At 57.6% G+C, this 16,903-nt stretch overlaps 1 protein-coding gene across 1 annotated transcript in view; it reads right to left on the minus strand.

The window, feature by feature from the left end:
* The window catches only part of FBXO15 (F-box protein 15), a 37,118-nt gene that overhangs the window by 13,902 nt on the left and 6,313 nt on the right, over positions 1–16,903 (minus strand). Inside the window, exons 3-8 of the mRNA XM_054583380.1 lie at positions 14,452–14,556; positions 12,701–12,943; positions 11,918–12,127; positions 8,929–9,055; positions 7,447–7,529; positions 6,392–6,534 (exon numbers count right to left, since the gene is read on the minus strand). Of these exons, the coding sequence (XP_054439355.1) occupies positions 6,392–6,534; positions 7,447–7,529; positions 8,929–9,055; positions 11,918–12,127; positions 12,701–12,943; positions 14,452–14,556 (911 nt within the window). The remainder of the gene's footprint in view (positions 1–6,391; positions 6,535–7,446; positions 7,530–8,928; positions 9,056–11,917; positions 12,128–12,700; positions 12,944–14,451; positions 14,557–16,903) is intronic.

Raw genomic sequence — 16,903 nt, forward strand, 5'->3', positions numbered from 1 at the left:
TCCTTTATAAACGTCTATATGTTCAGAAATTCAAACACGTAATGAGACCTTCGTTTTTAACTGCATTTTGAAAACAGCACAGATTAAAGCCCAGCAGTGGCGGCGGCGGCGGCTTACTCCGTCACCGAAACCTGTGCCCTGGGCTTCCCCGTGTCCCTCTCCCTCTCAGTCCCCATAACAAGACCAAAGAAGCCACCCCGTGCGAAGCTTCTCGCCTTCAGTTTCTGAAAACTGTACGAATCAGGCTGATACAAAGATCAAAAGATACACATTCCTTCGACCTCTGCCCTCCTGGTCACCCTTCCTCAAGCTCTGGCCACATGCCAGGGGCCCCAGACGATCCCCCGGCTACGCCATCCCACCTCCAGGTGCCCACCCGCGGGCCTCCGAGCAGAGGACAGCGCGCACAGCCGGCCCGCGTCTGTGCCCAGGGAGGCCTGCTGGCCCGGCTGCCTCGCGGTGCCCGGCAGCACGGATCCCCTCCTGACGGGTGGCTCGCTGCACCTGAACGGCCTGCACCCAATGCGGTGTACGCAGAACGTCGCTCTCCTTCCAGGGAGTCTGCGAGTTTGGCGGTGCCAGGCCGAGGGTGCCCACATGGCCCTCTCAGGTGGATGACATGGCACACGTGTCCTCACATCTCATTCAGGGGCCTAAGCAGCCCCCCGCGACTCCGCAGGAGGTGGTTCCCGAGAGCTTGCCCCTGACATCACCCACCCCCCCGACATCACCCACGCACCTTCCGCCTTTGCTGGGTTTGCTCCATGCCCTGTCGCTGTGATAGACGGTAGGCACTGGCCCAGTTTATCTGTATCCTGTGTCCTGTGTGCCTTCCTGGCAGCTCACTGAGCCTGGCACAGGTCTTGGGGACCCAACGCCAACAACCCCCCCCCATTTCCCAAAGAACAGAAAACAAAACGCATGTAAACAACCCTGCCAGGCACCTGTAAGCGTCCCCCGGTTTTCATTTACAAATCGCTCCTTCTGCATTTCCCGTCTCTCCTTCCCTCCTCTTGCCTTGCATAAATTCAATACAGGGGACAAAACATTTCTGCACCTGAGCATCCCTTTCAGCCTCACTCTGGTGGCAACACACAAAGAAGCAGGAAGCAAACGCGTGCAGGGTCAGGGATCATAAATTCTCCTTGGAAAAAGATCATCAGGCCCTTTTATGAAAACTGTTACTGTAGCCATGAGGGGCCAGAGTGGCAGAACACAAAAAACACACAGAGAGATGCCCCAGGTCCCGGGGGAGGAGCAGGACAAAGGTCCGCGCAGAACAGTGGGACGGACCTGCAGGGAGAGGAGCCACATGGGCCTTGTTATCCACGACCAGGTCAGGCTGCGCCGGGGGGCGGAGGCGCTGGCCCCTGGACCCCGCGGCCGCGTGAGGGGGCACTGTGGGACGCTCACAGGTCTGCTCAGGAATGGGGGCCCCGGCTCTCCGGATGCCCCGCCAAGCCTGCCGTGTGTGGACAGGGCCATGCGGGCGGCCCCAGCCGGCACGGAGCCCACCAGACCAGTGCTGGGGCACAGGGCCCTTCCCACGGGCCCAGACGGATGCTTAGGGCTCATCCCTGGTGTCCCCCCAGCTCAGCTCGGGCCACCCGCCCCTTCCGTCCCCCGAGCCCTCCAGGAACGCCGCAGCCCTCCCACGGCCATCCCCCTGCGCCGGGCACAGCCCCTGCCGTCAGTAACTGGATGTAATGAATGACTTCCCGCCACTCCCTGGTGACAAACGGCAGACAGAGCCACCTCATGTCCAGGGACACGGTGATAGAATGGTTTCTCCTTGATAGAAAGTGTTCTTTGAAAACAGGGGCAAAGTGCGGCCATGCCCAACCGCAATGACAGCGCAGGAGGTCACTGACTGTGCCACTGAGTCCCAGGAGACAGTTCCCGGGACTGTGGAGGACGGGAGGCGACTCTGGTGGCAACAGCACCCTCTGCTGACTCCCGATCGGAGAGCCTCATGCAGAGGAAAGGCACCTGCGTCTTCGGCCGCGTCTTCTGACGGCGAAAATCTGTTTCCTTACCAGGGCGGCGGCCACCACAGGTGAATGGTCCCCATCTCAGTTTCCCAGACCCTGCATTCCACGTGGCGCTTGCGTGTTGTAACCGCATCTCACCTTCTCGGGGTTAGTCAGCGTTAATGGAAAACTGGCTTCAGCCGGCAGGCAGAAGAGGCTGACCGCCCTCCCAGAGCCAACACCTGACAAGACGGAGCAGGCGCAGGGGGAGGTCCGCTCTGGAGGCGCACCGTGGGGGACGCAGCGTGGCCCTGGAGGCCGCGGCCCGCGGGAGCTGCGGCTGCCACAGGCGAGCGCGCGGAGTCGGGGAGCCACGGACCCCTCGGCGGCGGTGCCACTTCAGCAGCAGCGCCCGGCTCCCAGGCTCGCGGTGGGGGCCAAGCTAAACGATGAACACGGCCGTGCAACGTCCGGCAAGAACTTGCTGATGGGCGCCCGTAAACATTCTCTGTCACGCTCAGCACCGTCGTTACTAAGGGCTTGGCGTCCACAGGAGGAACACACACAGACACCCGTCTTCCACAGGGAGGGCCGAGTCCTCGCCTCCGACGTCCAGGCGCCCCACCCCAGGACGGGCCTAGCCCCACACACCTGGCCCGCACACCTGGCCCCGCCAGCTCTCAAGGTGGCCGTGCACCACATCAGTGAGAAATGACGAAGTGGCCGGACAGCAGGCTCTGCGGGCTGGGCGTCGTCCGCCAGAGCGAAAGGTCACCGGCCCCATCTTGCTGGGCGTGAGCCTGGGTTGCAGGTTCAGTCCCGGTCCGGGCGCGCGTCAGCAGCAACGGATCGATGTGTCTCTCTCAGGTGAATGCATCTCCCTCTGTTTCTCCCTCCTTTCCCCCTCTGTAAAAATACCTAAATAAAAAGTGCATACACGGAGGCTGGAAGGGAGAGGGCACCGAGGACGCCGCGGGCACCAGCCCAGAGGGCACGAGACCGAGGCACGTGAGGAACCCCCCAGCAGCCCATGCGGGGAAGAGGGGCGCGATTTCCTTGTTTAAACAGCAAAGCACAGGCCGGCGGACTGGAGGTCAGAGGAGCTGCGCTGGCTCCGGGGCAGGCGGCGTTCTCCTGGCGGGGCAGAAGGGGCCGGGCGTGGGCGGGCGGCGCCCCTGCTCAGCAGCTGCGGGAGGCTCCAGCCCAGAGGGCGGCTCTCCAGCCCGGCTTGCAGTGCCCCCGACCCCGGGTCCCGGGGCCCGGGCGCCGCAGGAAGCCCCCTGGAGGGAAACGGGAAACCTGGAAACCAAACAAGCTGAGCAGTCGACCCAAAACGCTGGACGTAAGAGCAAAACGAGCCTAAGGAAAACAAGGGATTTTCTGGGAAATCATATAAATACTAAAACTGCTTCAATGAAAAACAGAAAACCTGAGTAAAACTAGATCATAAACAGGTTTTCTAATGAAAGCTATAGGTAGTCTAACCTGTAAGTGTAAAAAAAAAAACAAACAAACCTAGATATCAAATGACTGAAACCAGTAGTTTAAGCACACACGTGACAAGAGGAGCTAATTTTAGGGATGCTAGGATGTTCACCATTAGAACATGTAGTAATAAAATTCACTTATTAATAGTGTAAAGGAGAAAAAAAACATATAGGTCAACAACAGTTGTCCAAGATATATTTAGTAATATTGAACAACCATTTCTGAGTGTTTAAAAACAAACTAATCTAGGAACAGACAGAGACATCTTAACTTGTAAAAACATATAACAAAAACCTAGAACAAACGCACTTAGGAATAAAACATTTTATCAACTTACTATCCCCGTGAGGTTGGAAATACAAAGTGGTCCAACCTCATCAAGGGAACTTGCCTCTTGTTTTTCAAGAATATAGATGCAGTCACCCTTTGACGTAGCAATCCTGCTTCTAAGAAAGTGGTCCCAAGACAAGCTGGCAAAGTGTGAAGTGACGCATGAACAAGGCCAGTCCTGATACCACTCTGTGTAACAGCAATAACTGGAAACCCCTGGGAAAAGCCATTTACAAACCCCTACGCTGCTGTCTTATTTTATTTTCCACGTACCTGTTTAAAAACAGAACTAGAAAGATCTCTATCTCACGTTAAAGAATAATCTACAGAACATATGATTAAAGAGGCAAAAGCAAGGAACTTAAGAGGGAGTAGTGTGCCTCATTTTTTTAGAAACCGGGAGAAGTATGAATATAGTTATGTATAGCATTGCACAGTCTGAGAGAAACACTGAAAGCAGCAGCCAAAAGCCCATAGAAAGGGCGGCTTGGGCAGGCAGGGAAGGGCCGAGGCCGGGGCGAAGAGGGCCTCGCGGAACCGCCCCGTTCCATCCACCCAACTTTGGACCCGGTACATGTGGTAATTTTTCTAATGTACAAAAAAGCAAGACAATCCTGAAAAATAAAACATCAACTGCAACCAAGCACTAACTGTATATCAAACTGGTAGCACAGTAACACAGAGAAAGATCATTTTAGGTGAATTGATTTTATATTTCCTGCATGATATATCTTAGGCACATAAGAACGACAGGGAAATTCTTAATTAAGGGAGTATGCGTGGGTTCATTATTAGCAACAGTACCAGTTCTGTTATTTTGAAATTATTATATATTGTGATGTTCTTTGGAAGAAAGACTTTCAGCCTAAGGAAAAAAATATATAAATATATACTCAAAGGAGTTCATTAAAAACCCTAAGATATTTCATTTAAATGAGCACACAACCTAGTTCTTCACATTATAAAATACACAGGCTTCTCTGCTCTGCCTCCCGAGGACCGTAAGAGGAAGAGACACCCCAGCGCCCCACGCGCCTGGGACCCAGACTATGGCCTCTAAGTACCACCACGTGGTGGGAACTGAGAGCGACCGGTGTCCCTGGAGAGGGGCCCCATCCTGGGTCTAGGCAGGAAAAGGACAAGACAAGCCCGAGCCATCTTGTCGTGTTAGCGGCCATCAAGCTGCCACAGAAGGCCAGGGTCACGCAGAACCCAGGTCACAGCAACAACAAACAGAATGACGACTGCAAATAGATGATACAGGCACTATATTTTTCAATCCATGGTTTAGTAATAATATCTCCCCCAAAACACTTACAAGTCGTCTTTGGAGACTGATAGAGCATTAACTCCCTGTTCTGTGAATTAATAAAGAGACGGAATCAAGCGTGCACCCTGCCTTTCTTTCCTGTACTAACTACAGTTCATGGTAGCTGAAGAGCCGATGAGAGAAACACTTCTTTACAGAAGACTCTGAGCTAATAGATGTGGAAAGAATGGCAGAGCTAGGAAGGCGGCATTTCACAGTCGCTAATGAAGAAAATGAACATTTGGTATGAACGTCATGGAGAGAGTCCTAATAAAAAGGTCAGGCTGAACATTCCCTGAACCCCACAGTTGTTCTTAATGTAATTAATATTCAGAAAAGCAGGTACTACATCCTTTCAATAAATTCAATAGGAAGAACAGTGCATCACGTATGACGTATTCTTGCCAAAAAAGAAAAAAACCTGAATCTGTTCAAGCGAGAGAAGCATGTTAATACCAGAAGCAAACATCCAAAATGCAGAAATCATATGGACGAATAACAGATCCTGTTTCTTCAGCGAATGAATGGCACAGGAGCAGGGATGGACCGCCATAGGCCACAGAGAGGGAAGCACAGCGACCCAATGCCGCGGCGGGCGGAGGCTCAAGGTGAGGATGGGAAACGTACCAGATTAGCACAAGTCAAAATACAGCTGGGCACTTGTATTTACAGATGGAATGCGTTTCGGGGCAAAAACTATTCCCAGGAATAGAGAGGCTCGCCTCATCAATGAGGACAGGGCCCCTGAGTCGGGAAGACACAACAGTCTTCCGCGCGCACGAATGAAATCACAGAGCTTCCGACTCCACGCAGCAGGGGCCGAGAGGGCGTCGACAGGGAGGACTCAGGCCTCAGGCAGAGCTGGGCGTTCCCGCGCTCCGGGCGCCGCGGCCGCCACCTCAGGCGGGCAGCACCGCGGCGGCGCCTCGGCCACCTCTGCCAGCCGGCCCAGCACGCCGACGCCGACGCCGACAACTCTCCCCTCCTCTGCAGAGCACGTGCGCTCGCCTTCAGGACACAGGGACCGCCCGCCCACACGGACTGCGCTCTGAGGCCTGAACCAGGCCTCAGTGAACTGGAGGGGGGGGGGCGGGGGCCCGCAGAGAAGGTGAGGGGCAGGGTCAGAAGGCAGAGGAGACAGACGGCGCAGGGGACAGAGCAGGCTAAGGTCCGGACCGGCGGGGGGGTCTCACAAGGTGTGGGGGGACAGAGTGCGCGTCGATGGCCGAGCCGCCAGGGAGGAGGGCCACTCCTAACTCAGAGAGTTGAGACTGAAACGAACACGCAGCGTCACCTTTGTTGGTGAAGAGGTTGTGGAAGGTGCTGCACAGGTGGAACACCCCGCTGCTGTGCATGTCCACGTGCAGCTGGTACCCGTGCAGTCCGTACCCGGGGCTGTCGTCCAGGAGGCGGGCCTGAGGAAGCAGCTCGTAGGGGCTACAAAGCAAAACAAAGCACACGCACGCATTTGTCAGTGCCAGCGACAAAGGGCTGGCATTGAAAACACTCTGAAAAAACAGGCCTGCGTCCAGCTCCCGGCCTTGTCACTCCTCTGCAGGACCCCGCCCCCCACGCCAGGAACTCCCTGCCCCGGCTCCTCCCACCAACTTCCACAAAGACAGGCAGAGGCCCAAGTCCCACAGGCGTCACAAGACCACCCAGGGCAGCCGCTCTGCAGGAGCAGCTTCACACCTCTGAGGCTCAGGGCCCGCAGCACCGGCCACCCCGCAGGAAAGCACCTGCCTGCACGCCGGCTGCTGCAACGGCAACCGACCTGCAAGCGGGGAGCCTGGGCAGGACCCACAGCCACGATGAGCGAAGTTGTCTCCGGTAAGAGAAACCTGACTACGTAAGGGAAACAAACGCATTCCAGCGCTTTTCAGGTTATGTTTAAAAGGGAGGAAGGTATCTGTCGTGAAATGGAAAGCATGTTCCCTGCCTGAAGACCCCCAAATTCAGCACAAGGCTGCACTGCCCAGACCAAGCGAACGCTCCGGTGCAGACCAGCGGGCCAGAGGTCTGCGTGCCTCCCGGGCTTGGGGGGGCTCACAGCAGCGCCCTGTGGGTAAGGCACCAGGACGCACTGGCACTGTTAGCGACGAAGGCGTCCCACCCCACAAACGCTAGTCCACACACAGGAGCCTTACCCCAGAACACACACGGCCAATGTGCACTCATGAATAATCCAATTATTTCAGCAACAGCTAAGTAATTATGCCTGTGGGCTTGTGTCAACTAATTAAGAACAGAGTATCTTTGTAGCTAGTCCCAGGATATTAAGATGGTATCAGCGTGTGACTGTTTATGTTGACTTCACAAAAACTAAATGCAGGACATCCAGATACGTACACAATGGCTGAGCCTAGTATGCTCCGCTCCACGAGGTGATGGACGTGCAGATTTGCCATGACAAAAGCCAGCTCTTCCTTCCTCTGAAACGTTAATTAAAAAGAACACATTTTTCAGCTGAAACGTCTTCATCTCCCACCCGGTCACAGTGAGGGTCGCAGCGCATCCGTCTCACAGACAGAGGCCGCCCCTCACAGCTGCAAGGCGGCCGCGGGGCCCGGCGCTGTTCCGGCTCACGCCCCGCCACCGTCTGACAGGACGCGTGTGTCCTACTGACGGCGGGGCCGCACTTCACCCGGAGTCGCCGGGCCTGCGGTCAAAGGATTCCCATCCCAGCATTTGTGAAACGGCAAAGTACTGTATTATACAAGGTAATTGTGAAAGCAGATCTTGTTAGTTCCGGGTCCTTTCAAACTCTTTCCAGAGATAAAGACGATTCCAGCAAGAGCTTCACAGACACAAGATTGTTCCACAAACACTTCACACATGTGGCGGGACGTTACCTTCTCGAGCACCTGCTGCCGCGGCAAACCCGGCGGGAACAATTAGATTCCAGCTCCTCCCTCGTCCATCAAGTTGGAGGACAGAGAAATGGGACTGTACAGGAAGGGACACCCATTTGTCGCCAGAGTCAGAGCGGACGCTGCCTGGTGTCGGTAACCCAGAACGTACTCTGAAGGCGACGTCGCCAGTGGTCAGACAGGGGCCGGCCAGACCCACCAGAGTGCCCGTGACTCCACGGGCCAACACCGGCGGAGGGCCTCAGGTCAGGCGGACCACGGCCGGGCGCACCAGTGGCCTTCACCCGGGGCAAGGGGGAGGGCACAGCGATGCCACGCAGGGCGAGAAGAGAAGGGGGCACGGGGGTGATGCGGGAGATCCGGTCCCGTCCAGTCTCCGTGCAGGGACACACCCGGCCATCCACTGGGGAACTGCTATGGAACACTGCCACGGCCAAGGCCACAGCGGAGCCTGCGGTGAGACAGGAACGTCACACTGGGCGCTTCTCACCAACGGGCCTGCCCAGAGGCTAGGCCCCCAGGCAGGGGCTGACCAGCAGGCTGACCCAGCGGCAGAGGGTAAGTCCTTACACCCTTCCCTGGGGGGCAGAGCCACTCACCACCAAACCCACGGGGTCAGCGACAGGCATGAGAGATGCGTGGGTCAGACGCACAGAGACTTCGACAGAGAAAGCACGTGGAAGGACATGAAAAGAGCACAGAGACTTCGACAGAAAGCACATGGAAGGACATGGATGGACAGGCGGGGACAGGGATACCCCAAGACCACGAAGGCAGCCCCCGCCTGGGAGAGCAGACCAGCAGAGGGGCCTCCACGCCCCGGCGGGGAAGCGCTGGGAGGGTACGGGGGCCGCCGAGAGTGCGCTCTCCGAGAGGACTGCACAGCTGCCCCCAGGCCACGGGGAGCGGGCATGGGGCAGGTGGGGAAGGACAGCCAGCGCCCGCAGGGCCCGCGCCTTACCTTCCACAGCCCCACCAGCAGGCCCGGGTCCAGGCGGAAGATCCGAACCAAGCGGTCGCAGCCGATCGCCGTGGAGTCAGCTATGTCGCTCAGACTGTACCTGGCCACCAGAGACCGCCACCGAGGCCTTCGCACATGCGTGTCAGGGAAAGGAGAGAGAGAGGTGAGCGTCCGCCTGTGTGTACCCGAGCACGCTGTGGAAGAGCGTGCCGATCGCGTGCACGTGGCTAACACCCAGCGTCAGGGGTGTGGGAGAGGGGCGCACACGGCTCGAAAGCCAGAGGCAGAGCGCCACGCCCTGCCCGGCCCAGCCACGTCTTCCCCCCCAGCCCTCGGGCAACAGTAGGAGGACGGGGTGGGGGGCCCCTTCGCTGGCCTCCGCTCACACCCTGCACGCGGCCGCAACCCACGTGGACTCTCAGTGCATGTCCCTGGTGGGTGAGTCACGTGCAAGCGAAGATGAAGCGCTTTAGCGGTGAAAATGCAGTGGTCTCAGTGGGCCGGCCACCCGACAGGACGGGCCCCTTCCCAAGGAACCCTCAGCCTGACCCCGACAGTAAGAACTGTACTGTTAGAAAATGAATTCAAACCCGAGCATGGGTGTCCTGAAGAGACACGCTGTGAGCTATACGGCAATCAGTCCGAAGGGTGAATGGCTCAGTTGTATAAGGAAACACACATCCACTCCACTGCTCGTCATCCACTTCACGTCGGCTGTGACCCACACACGCTATCGCGGTGGGCACAGGCGCCTGTCGTGCCCGGGGACCGAGGGAACGATCACAGGACTCCCAGGGAGAGAGCTCAGTGGCCCCGTGGTGCAGCTCAGCGCCAGGCCAGACCCCTAAGGAGCCGTGGCGCACGGCCCTCGGGGGCTCCCCGGGGCCCCGGGGGGCTGGAAAAACGCGCGCGCGCGCTGGGGCGGCGTCGGGCAGAGAGGCTGTGCGTGTCCCAGCCGGCCCTCGGGCTGCCAGCCCCCGCCCCCGGTCCCTCGGTCACTTTTCAGGGAATGTTCGTGCCACAGCCCCCCAGTGAGGGACAGCCGTGCGGGGAGCCTGGCCAGTCCCCCCGTGCCTTGGCCCGCAGGCTGCGACACAGAGGGCGGGGCCGGTGTTTACCCAGCGTTCTCGCCAACCTGGGAAGCCGCCGCCCGCGCGGCAGGATGGACGGCTTTGGGGCAGAGGGGCCGACTGAATGAGTCTGACTAGAAAGGCACAAATTACAGGGAAATTCAAATTGCAAATCACATAATTACAGCTTTCAGGTTCTTGAAAAAAAGAAATTCCCATGGAGGAAACAAAAAAGTTCCCAATGAAAACGAGTGCGTGTCTCCTTGGCTGTCACCTGGCTGCCCGCAGGACGTGTGTTTCTCCAAAGTGACCAAAAAAACAGGCCCGGCGTCTGTCCGCCACAGGCGCTCAAACGCCGGCTGACGTCCGCTGAGGTTTAGTGGAGATGAATTCCATTAAGTTACTTTCCCCAGTGCATCCCAGCCTTCCTGTCACAGTGCTGTACCCACTGGTCCTGAGCTGGGGGACAGTTTTCAGGACCATCCACTTAAATGAGTCTCTCATGACCATTGTCACCGGTGCTAACCGTTTTGCCCTAACACTGTACAGACTATCTCACGATGTGCGAAGTGACACCCTTCACACAGTCAGTCACACGAGGAGAGGATGTGGACTCCTTGCCCAAACCCAGCTCAGAGCGCACAAAACCCGAGTGCAGGTTCAGAAAAATCCGATGTCCCACGTTACATGTGGTGCTTTGGAGCTTTGTGCCAACACAGGTGCACTCAGGCCGGCAGCCGTGCCAACCGGGCAGCTTCAGGAATGGAATCGGGGACAACAACACAGCCCTGCCTGGGCTCCCACCCCCGGGACGCCCCGTGCCCACAGTCAGAGCACAGCAGCCGGCGCGCTGACATGATCCTCAAGAGCCGGCGTCACAGACAGGACCAAAACGCCGTCCCAGGTACGGAGTCACAAAACCGTGCCCGTGCCCGGGGGAACCGCGGAAGAGCGCTGTCCCTCCGTGGAGACGGCAGCCACAAGGGGCGCCATCTCAACCCCTCCCACGCGAGGACAGGTGTGAGAGAAGCCGGGGGCCGCAGGACGCAGGGGGAGGACAATGATGTGGCCAATGTCACCGCATGACAAAGGACACGGAGACAGCGACGGAGGTGGTCACGGCAGGAGAGCCACCCTGGGGGAGGTGGCCGTGAGCTCGGTGCAGCGAGACGCCCACGTGCTCAGGTGTGAGGATGCCACACGCCGCACAGTTCAGCATCCGGGAAGGAAGGACGACGGGTCAGGAAAGTGAGCACAGGAGACGCTGCACACAGTGGGACTCACACCGTACACAGTGTGGCCTGGCCCACTGCTGCCTCCCGACAGGACCGTGAGTGCTCAGGGAGAATCAGCCTGTGTCACACACGTGTGCGCGCCGTGCCTTTGACAAGGACAGCGTGTGACCTCCACAGCCTGCATGCTAAAGACAGCGGCGTCACCACCACCCCGTTGGAAACGCAGGCGCAGAGACAGCAACTACTCACACCAGGCCCCAGAGCTGGAAAAGCGCCTGACAATCACTAACAGTTGTGACTTTAGGACCCAGTGCTTCAACTACGACTACTACTCCGTTTACTAAGGAAAGCGTAATGGCTTTATGTATCTGTGCCTTAAATTGGTTGCAACTGAAATCCTCAGCAGGTTGGCCGTCCCCACCCAGGAACCTGTGTTAATGAGCACGCCATTCCCCTGCCATCGCAGGTGACCAGGACGAGCAGGACTACATTTAGACTTAACCGCACGGCGTAAGCCCCTCCTCTCCCTATTCCATAGCGATCCAGGGTCAAAGAGAGAAAGAGACATCTTTAAGATGCAATCAAATTAAAAACACTGTGATGTTCCTGAACTGCGAAGTAATGCCAACTAATGTTCACTTATAAGATGCTCTCACCCAAAAGTTCTGCTGAATTAGTACTTACGCGTTTTTGGTGGGAGGTTTGGGCCAGTCCCTAAAAACCGGTGTCACGCCACACAAATCTAAGGTAGACAATGTGGTCAGACAGGGCCAGTTTTTGCCGTACCAGACGATCGTAACTGAGGAATCGTTCATGTAAAGATCAACATGCTCCATGATGTACTCTTTTCCACTTTTTTCTTCCAGTATGATTACCCATCCTAGGCCAGACATTCTGCAGAAAGAAAAGCAGACTGGAATGTTTGCCTCACTGGAAACAAAATGCTAAAGTCTACGTCATGTCTCATCTCCGAAGCACCTGGTTCCCCCCTCCAAAGCCAAGGTTCTCAGCGCGTCACGTGCCCAAGGCAAACAGCCACTGTCCCTACAGTTCTCTCCTTGCACCTTTTCTCCTCGCCCGACGGACACCTGCTGTGTTCTCAGTGCTGGCAATACATAGACGAGCTTAAAATACATACATTCATACACACGCACACGCACGCACACGCACATACATACAGAAAAGGTCTGCCCAAGAGAAGTGCCTCGAATGCTCTTGGTTTACCAGAGCAGAGCACTGGGCTATTTTTGTTTTTCATGAAAACTTGAGACCACTTATCTGGCGTAGGAAGACACTATTTCACAGATGCATGGAAGCGCACGCAGACTCTGAGGGACAGCCCCCACCCCCCAGACAAAGGGCACACGTGTCCTGTGCACACAGTCGTCTGGGCTAACACCTCCATTCTCCTTTAAAGTCAATAGTACCCGAGCCAGCGCGGCGCTGCTGTTGGGGACAGCGCCGTACCTGAGGGCCTCCTTGGTTTTGGCTGGGAGGCCCGTGTACTGGTTGACAGGTTTGAGGACTGGAACCAGAGCCTCCTTCAGAGAGGATATCTGCTTTATGATATATTCTTTCTTCCAATAGCCAGCTTCTGTATCCTCAACCGACAATAAGTTCACAGACTCAGCTGTCTCCTCCACTGCATCGACCCTCCAATTATATCTTTTAAGTGAAAAGGCGGATGAGTAGATTCTGATCCAAATAAAACTGAGGGAGAGAAAACGGTAGCAGTCTCGGAAACACTGTCGGAAACACTGTCACATACCTGTGGCTGTAACGCGTTCATTTGGAGACGCACGGCAACTGGGCCAGGCGCCTCCCTCCCCGCCAACGCTCTCCTTCAGGGAGAGAAGTACACGTCTCTTGGGGGACACTGAGGCAAAGGTTAAAATCTATGTCCTCTGTAAAGGATGGCATTCGTATTGATAAATTCAATCGTTTGCTCATTTAAGTGTCCGCATTCTCTCCGGTGCAGAAAGGGGAGCGACAGCCCGTGGCCGAGGCGCAGCGAGCAGAGGGCGGTCCCGCTGCAGCTGGAGGTCCGGGCCGCAGGGCGTCAGCGTGAGGCCGGGGCCTGGGGGACGGCTGTGCCGGCCACACAGTGCCACGCCCCCCCCCCACCCCGCGGCAAGGAGCACGTCGCGGGCAGCTGACCTCTCCAGGCACCCCCTGCCCTGGACACCCCTGCCCTGGACACCCCTGCCCTTCCCAGCAACGCACGTGTGGTCAGGCCCCTCTGGCATCTCTTTCTGTTTTCTAGGGAGGGTCTTTCAAGTCACTTCTCACTCCACAAAATCGTTTCACACCGAGCCGCTTTGCCTTCAAGGTTTTGTGTGTGCGGCTCAGAAGCCTGGCTGGATTCCGCACCTGCCCCGGCACCGGCAAGCTGCAGCAGCTGCCAGGCCGCGGGCAGGACAGGCAGAGCACGGGCCGCTCACACCCCCGGTGACAACCGCCCCACCTGGCGTTCTGCGCGGCACCACGGGCACACGCTCCCGTACTTAGGTCGCCGTGCAGCAGCCTGAAGTGAACAAAAGCATCCCCCGGAACTGAGGTGGTGGGCAGACTGCTGTCCGTGACCACTTATAAAATACAAATGTCAAGCTTAAGAAGCTTCTATCAGTCTCCGAAGCCCAACGCTGCTAAAATGGCAGATCTGAGGACAAGAGCTCATTTATCGAACCTGACTCCCAGTCAGGCACCGTTGTTCAGAAAGTGGGGCAGATTTACCAGTTTAACGTCCTGATGCACAGCGTTTCCCAGAGCTCGGGGAGAGGCACCCCCCGTGACCGCGCGAGGCGACCCGGCGCCAGCCCAGTGGCCTGTCGGAGAGCCGTGCGCCAGCTGAGGCCTCGCCATGGGGCAGGGAGGTGGCCCCACCAAAGTAACAGCCCTGGAGAGTCCCCCTCCAGACATGTTCCCCCAGAAGTTATCCATGTAACTGGCCACACTACACGCTCCTGTTCTCTCTTCAGAAGCAACAGTTAGAACACACCCTTAACTTTCCAAAAGCATGTGTTGTCCATCCACCCAAGTATTAAATGGAGACTAAGACACTTGTAAATACAATTCCACTCAGACAACGAAGGTTGGCCTTCGGAAGAGAAGAAATCATGAGAATGGTTCGTCAGAAGCTCAGACGTTTGAAGGACAACTTCCAGGAAAGTAGGATGGGACTTGGTCAGAACATGACAGACATCGGGCTTGCTCCTTACTTGTCATTGGCCAGGTGATAGAAGCGCCGGTTCACACAGCCCACGCACAGCAGGGCGGCAGCATCCAAGTAGGAGAGAATCTGCAGCAGGACTTCCGAAGGCATGCTGCGGGCAGGCGAGGGCGGTCAGCGCGAGGGCGTCTCGCCCCGGACACCGCTGCGGGCCCCCCCCCCCGCAGAGAGGGCCGGCGACAGACCCTCCCCGCCCACGAGGCCACCGCACCGGCACCGCCCACTGCGTCCCCGTGGCGTGTGCCACAGGGCACGGGACACACCCCAGCACCGGCCCCTGGCTGCAGCGAGCTGCCTTTGGTCCCGGGCCTTTCACCACCTTCCCGCACTGAGTCTGCTGGGCAGGCTCCCCGCCCTCCCCCAATGAAAGGAGTGCGGGCTGGAGAGAGAACTGGAAACAGGAGACGGAGGCATGCTTGGCTATCGGTAGGGAACACACAGTACCCCACCCCTTAAAAAAACAAACCCTGCAGGGAGCAGGAAATACCAACGCACCTCCACCGGGGGCCGCCGCTCTGAGCCCCCTGCCCCCCACGTCCCCTGGCTCGGCCATGTCCCCTGGGCTTCGAGGACACACCGAGCGCTATCAGGGTTGCTCAGGCCTCTTTTTTTTTTTCACTTCTGTGCCCTGTAAATATGCCGCTGGGATGCGTTCCCAATGTCCCGTGGATTTCCACGACCTTAGAATTCTGCACACCCAACCACACCCTGGCAGCACCTGGAAAGCACTGGCCGGGGCAGACGCCGGGAGTGTGCGCCCCGCATGCCGGGGCAGAGGCGGCGGGAGACAGGGTGGGGGCGGGGCAGCTCCGGATAAAGGACCGGAGGGAACACGACCCTCTGGCCAATTGAAAGCGGCCTGCCATGCTCTCTACTTGAGATTTTAATTCTAAACTGTGATCAAAGTCAGGTGAGGAAAGCTTCTCGTGCGAGATAGGAAGGTTGCAAGAAACACGTTTTTTGCAACAATTCGGGTTATCCATTGCATATAGTTTTTTATATTTTGATTCAACTATTTCCTAATTTGTAGTTATTTTTTTAAATCAGTGTAAGCTTTTAAAATGTAGAGTTGGACTTAAAGAAAACATTTCAGGAAAGTATCCAGCAACTGTAACAATTATTTAGTTAGAATAAAGCCCCACTCGAGAAGGTCACGCCACAGGTTTACCTCCACCCACCAGACGGACACACGCAAGGGCGGGAGAGCCTCTCCACGGGCTTCTAGCAGGAAGGGAAAACCTCGGCTTTACAGCCAAACCAGCGGGGCTCGGAGCTGCTCTCCGCTATGCACCGTGAGCTGTCCCGGACCCCAGCACAGCGGGTGTGCGCACTCACGGGGGCGCTTCCCCTGAAATACTCCTGACCTCACAGTGACCGCGTGGGCGCGGCCGGGCCAGGGCGGGGCACTGGGGGAAAGGGGAGGAGCAGGACCATCGGAGGGTCAGCGCTGGAGCAAGGAATCTGCCTCGGGTCAGCGCCTGTCCCTGTGGGGACTCAAGGTCCCGCGCACCCTCACTCTCCGCCCTGCGGCCGCAGGGTGAGGGAGCCCCTGTCCTGGTCCCAGCGAGGACCTGCCGCCCCATTCCCGCACTTGCCGCTTTCGTGCTCCGGGTCCCTGGAGAACCTCGAGCCTCCTCACGAAGCTGCCCTCTGCACCTGAGCTCAGGTCCCCTGCCCGGGGTCCCCTCGAGGGCTCCGTCTCCCACTCCTGCCCTCCTGTCCTGTGTCACTCCCGTCAGCCCCAGAAACCCCCCACATCCGCACCCTACAGTGACGCTCGCCGTGCCCCCAGCCCCCTCCAACCACCAGGGTGAGTTGCTGAGTTCCTTGCTCCCTTCTCCTGCCAAGCGTCCAGAGAGAGCCCGACCCAGCACAGCCTGCCTGCACTGGTGCCTCCAGCCAGGCCTCCCCGGCACCCGCGCGGGCGGCGCCTGCCCTTGGCCGCGCCCGCCTGGGCGGCCTGTCCAGCAGCGATCTCCTCTCCTGGCCACACAACACCCCCCAGACCTCCGGGACTTGGCTGCTCTTTGCTGTTCCTCCTTCCCCCGCTGGCTCCTGTGTCCCTTTGCTTTCTCCCTGCTGCCTCCCGAGACCTGTGAGCCATGGCTCCTAGGATGCTCCTGAGTCCTCGCCCCCCACTAGGCTCACAGCCACTGTCCTTTCAGCTGGACTGTCTCCCTCCCCCACCCAAGAGCTTTCCCGCCCCAATACGCAGCAGCGCCACTGAGTGGCCCTCTCAGCAGGTCCCGGTTCCCACTTTCCGCCTGCTCTCCCCACACCTGCACCAAATTCGTAAACAAATCATGTCACGTGGGCCCCCAAGTGCATCCAGACTGGCCTGTGTCTCTCCATCTCCCTTCCTTCTAGAAAAGGCAAACAGGTAAACAATAAGAGGGTTTAAAACAACCCAATGGCCTCCCGCCTCTGTGCTTACAATCACC

Source organism: Pteronotus mesoamericanus, unplaced genomic scaffold (assembly GCF_021234165.1).
Source record: "Pteronotus mesoamericanus isolate MK-2021 breed Mesoamerican mustached bat unplaced genomic scaffold, CSHL_Meso_final contig_74, whole genome shotgun sequence".
Taxonomy (NCBI): domain Eukaryota; kingdom Metazoa; phylum Chordata; class Mammalia; order Chiroptera; family Mormoopidae; genus Pteronotus; species Pteronotus mesoamericanus.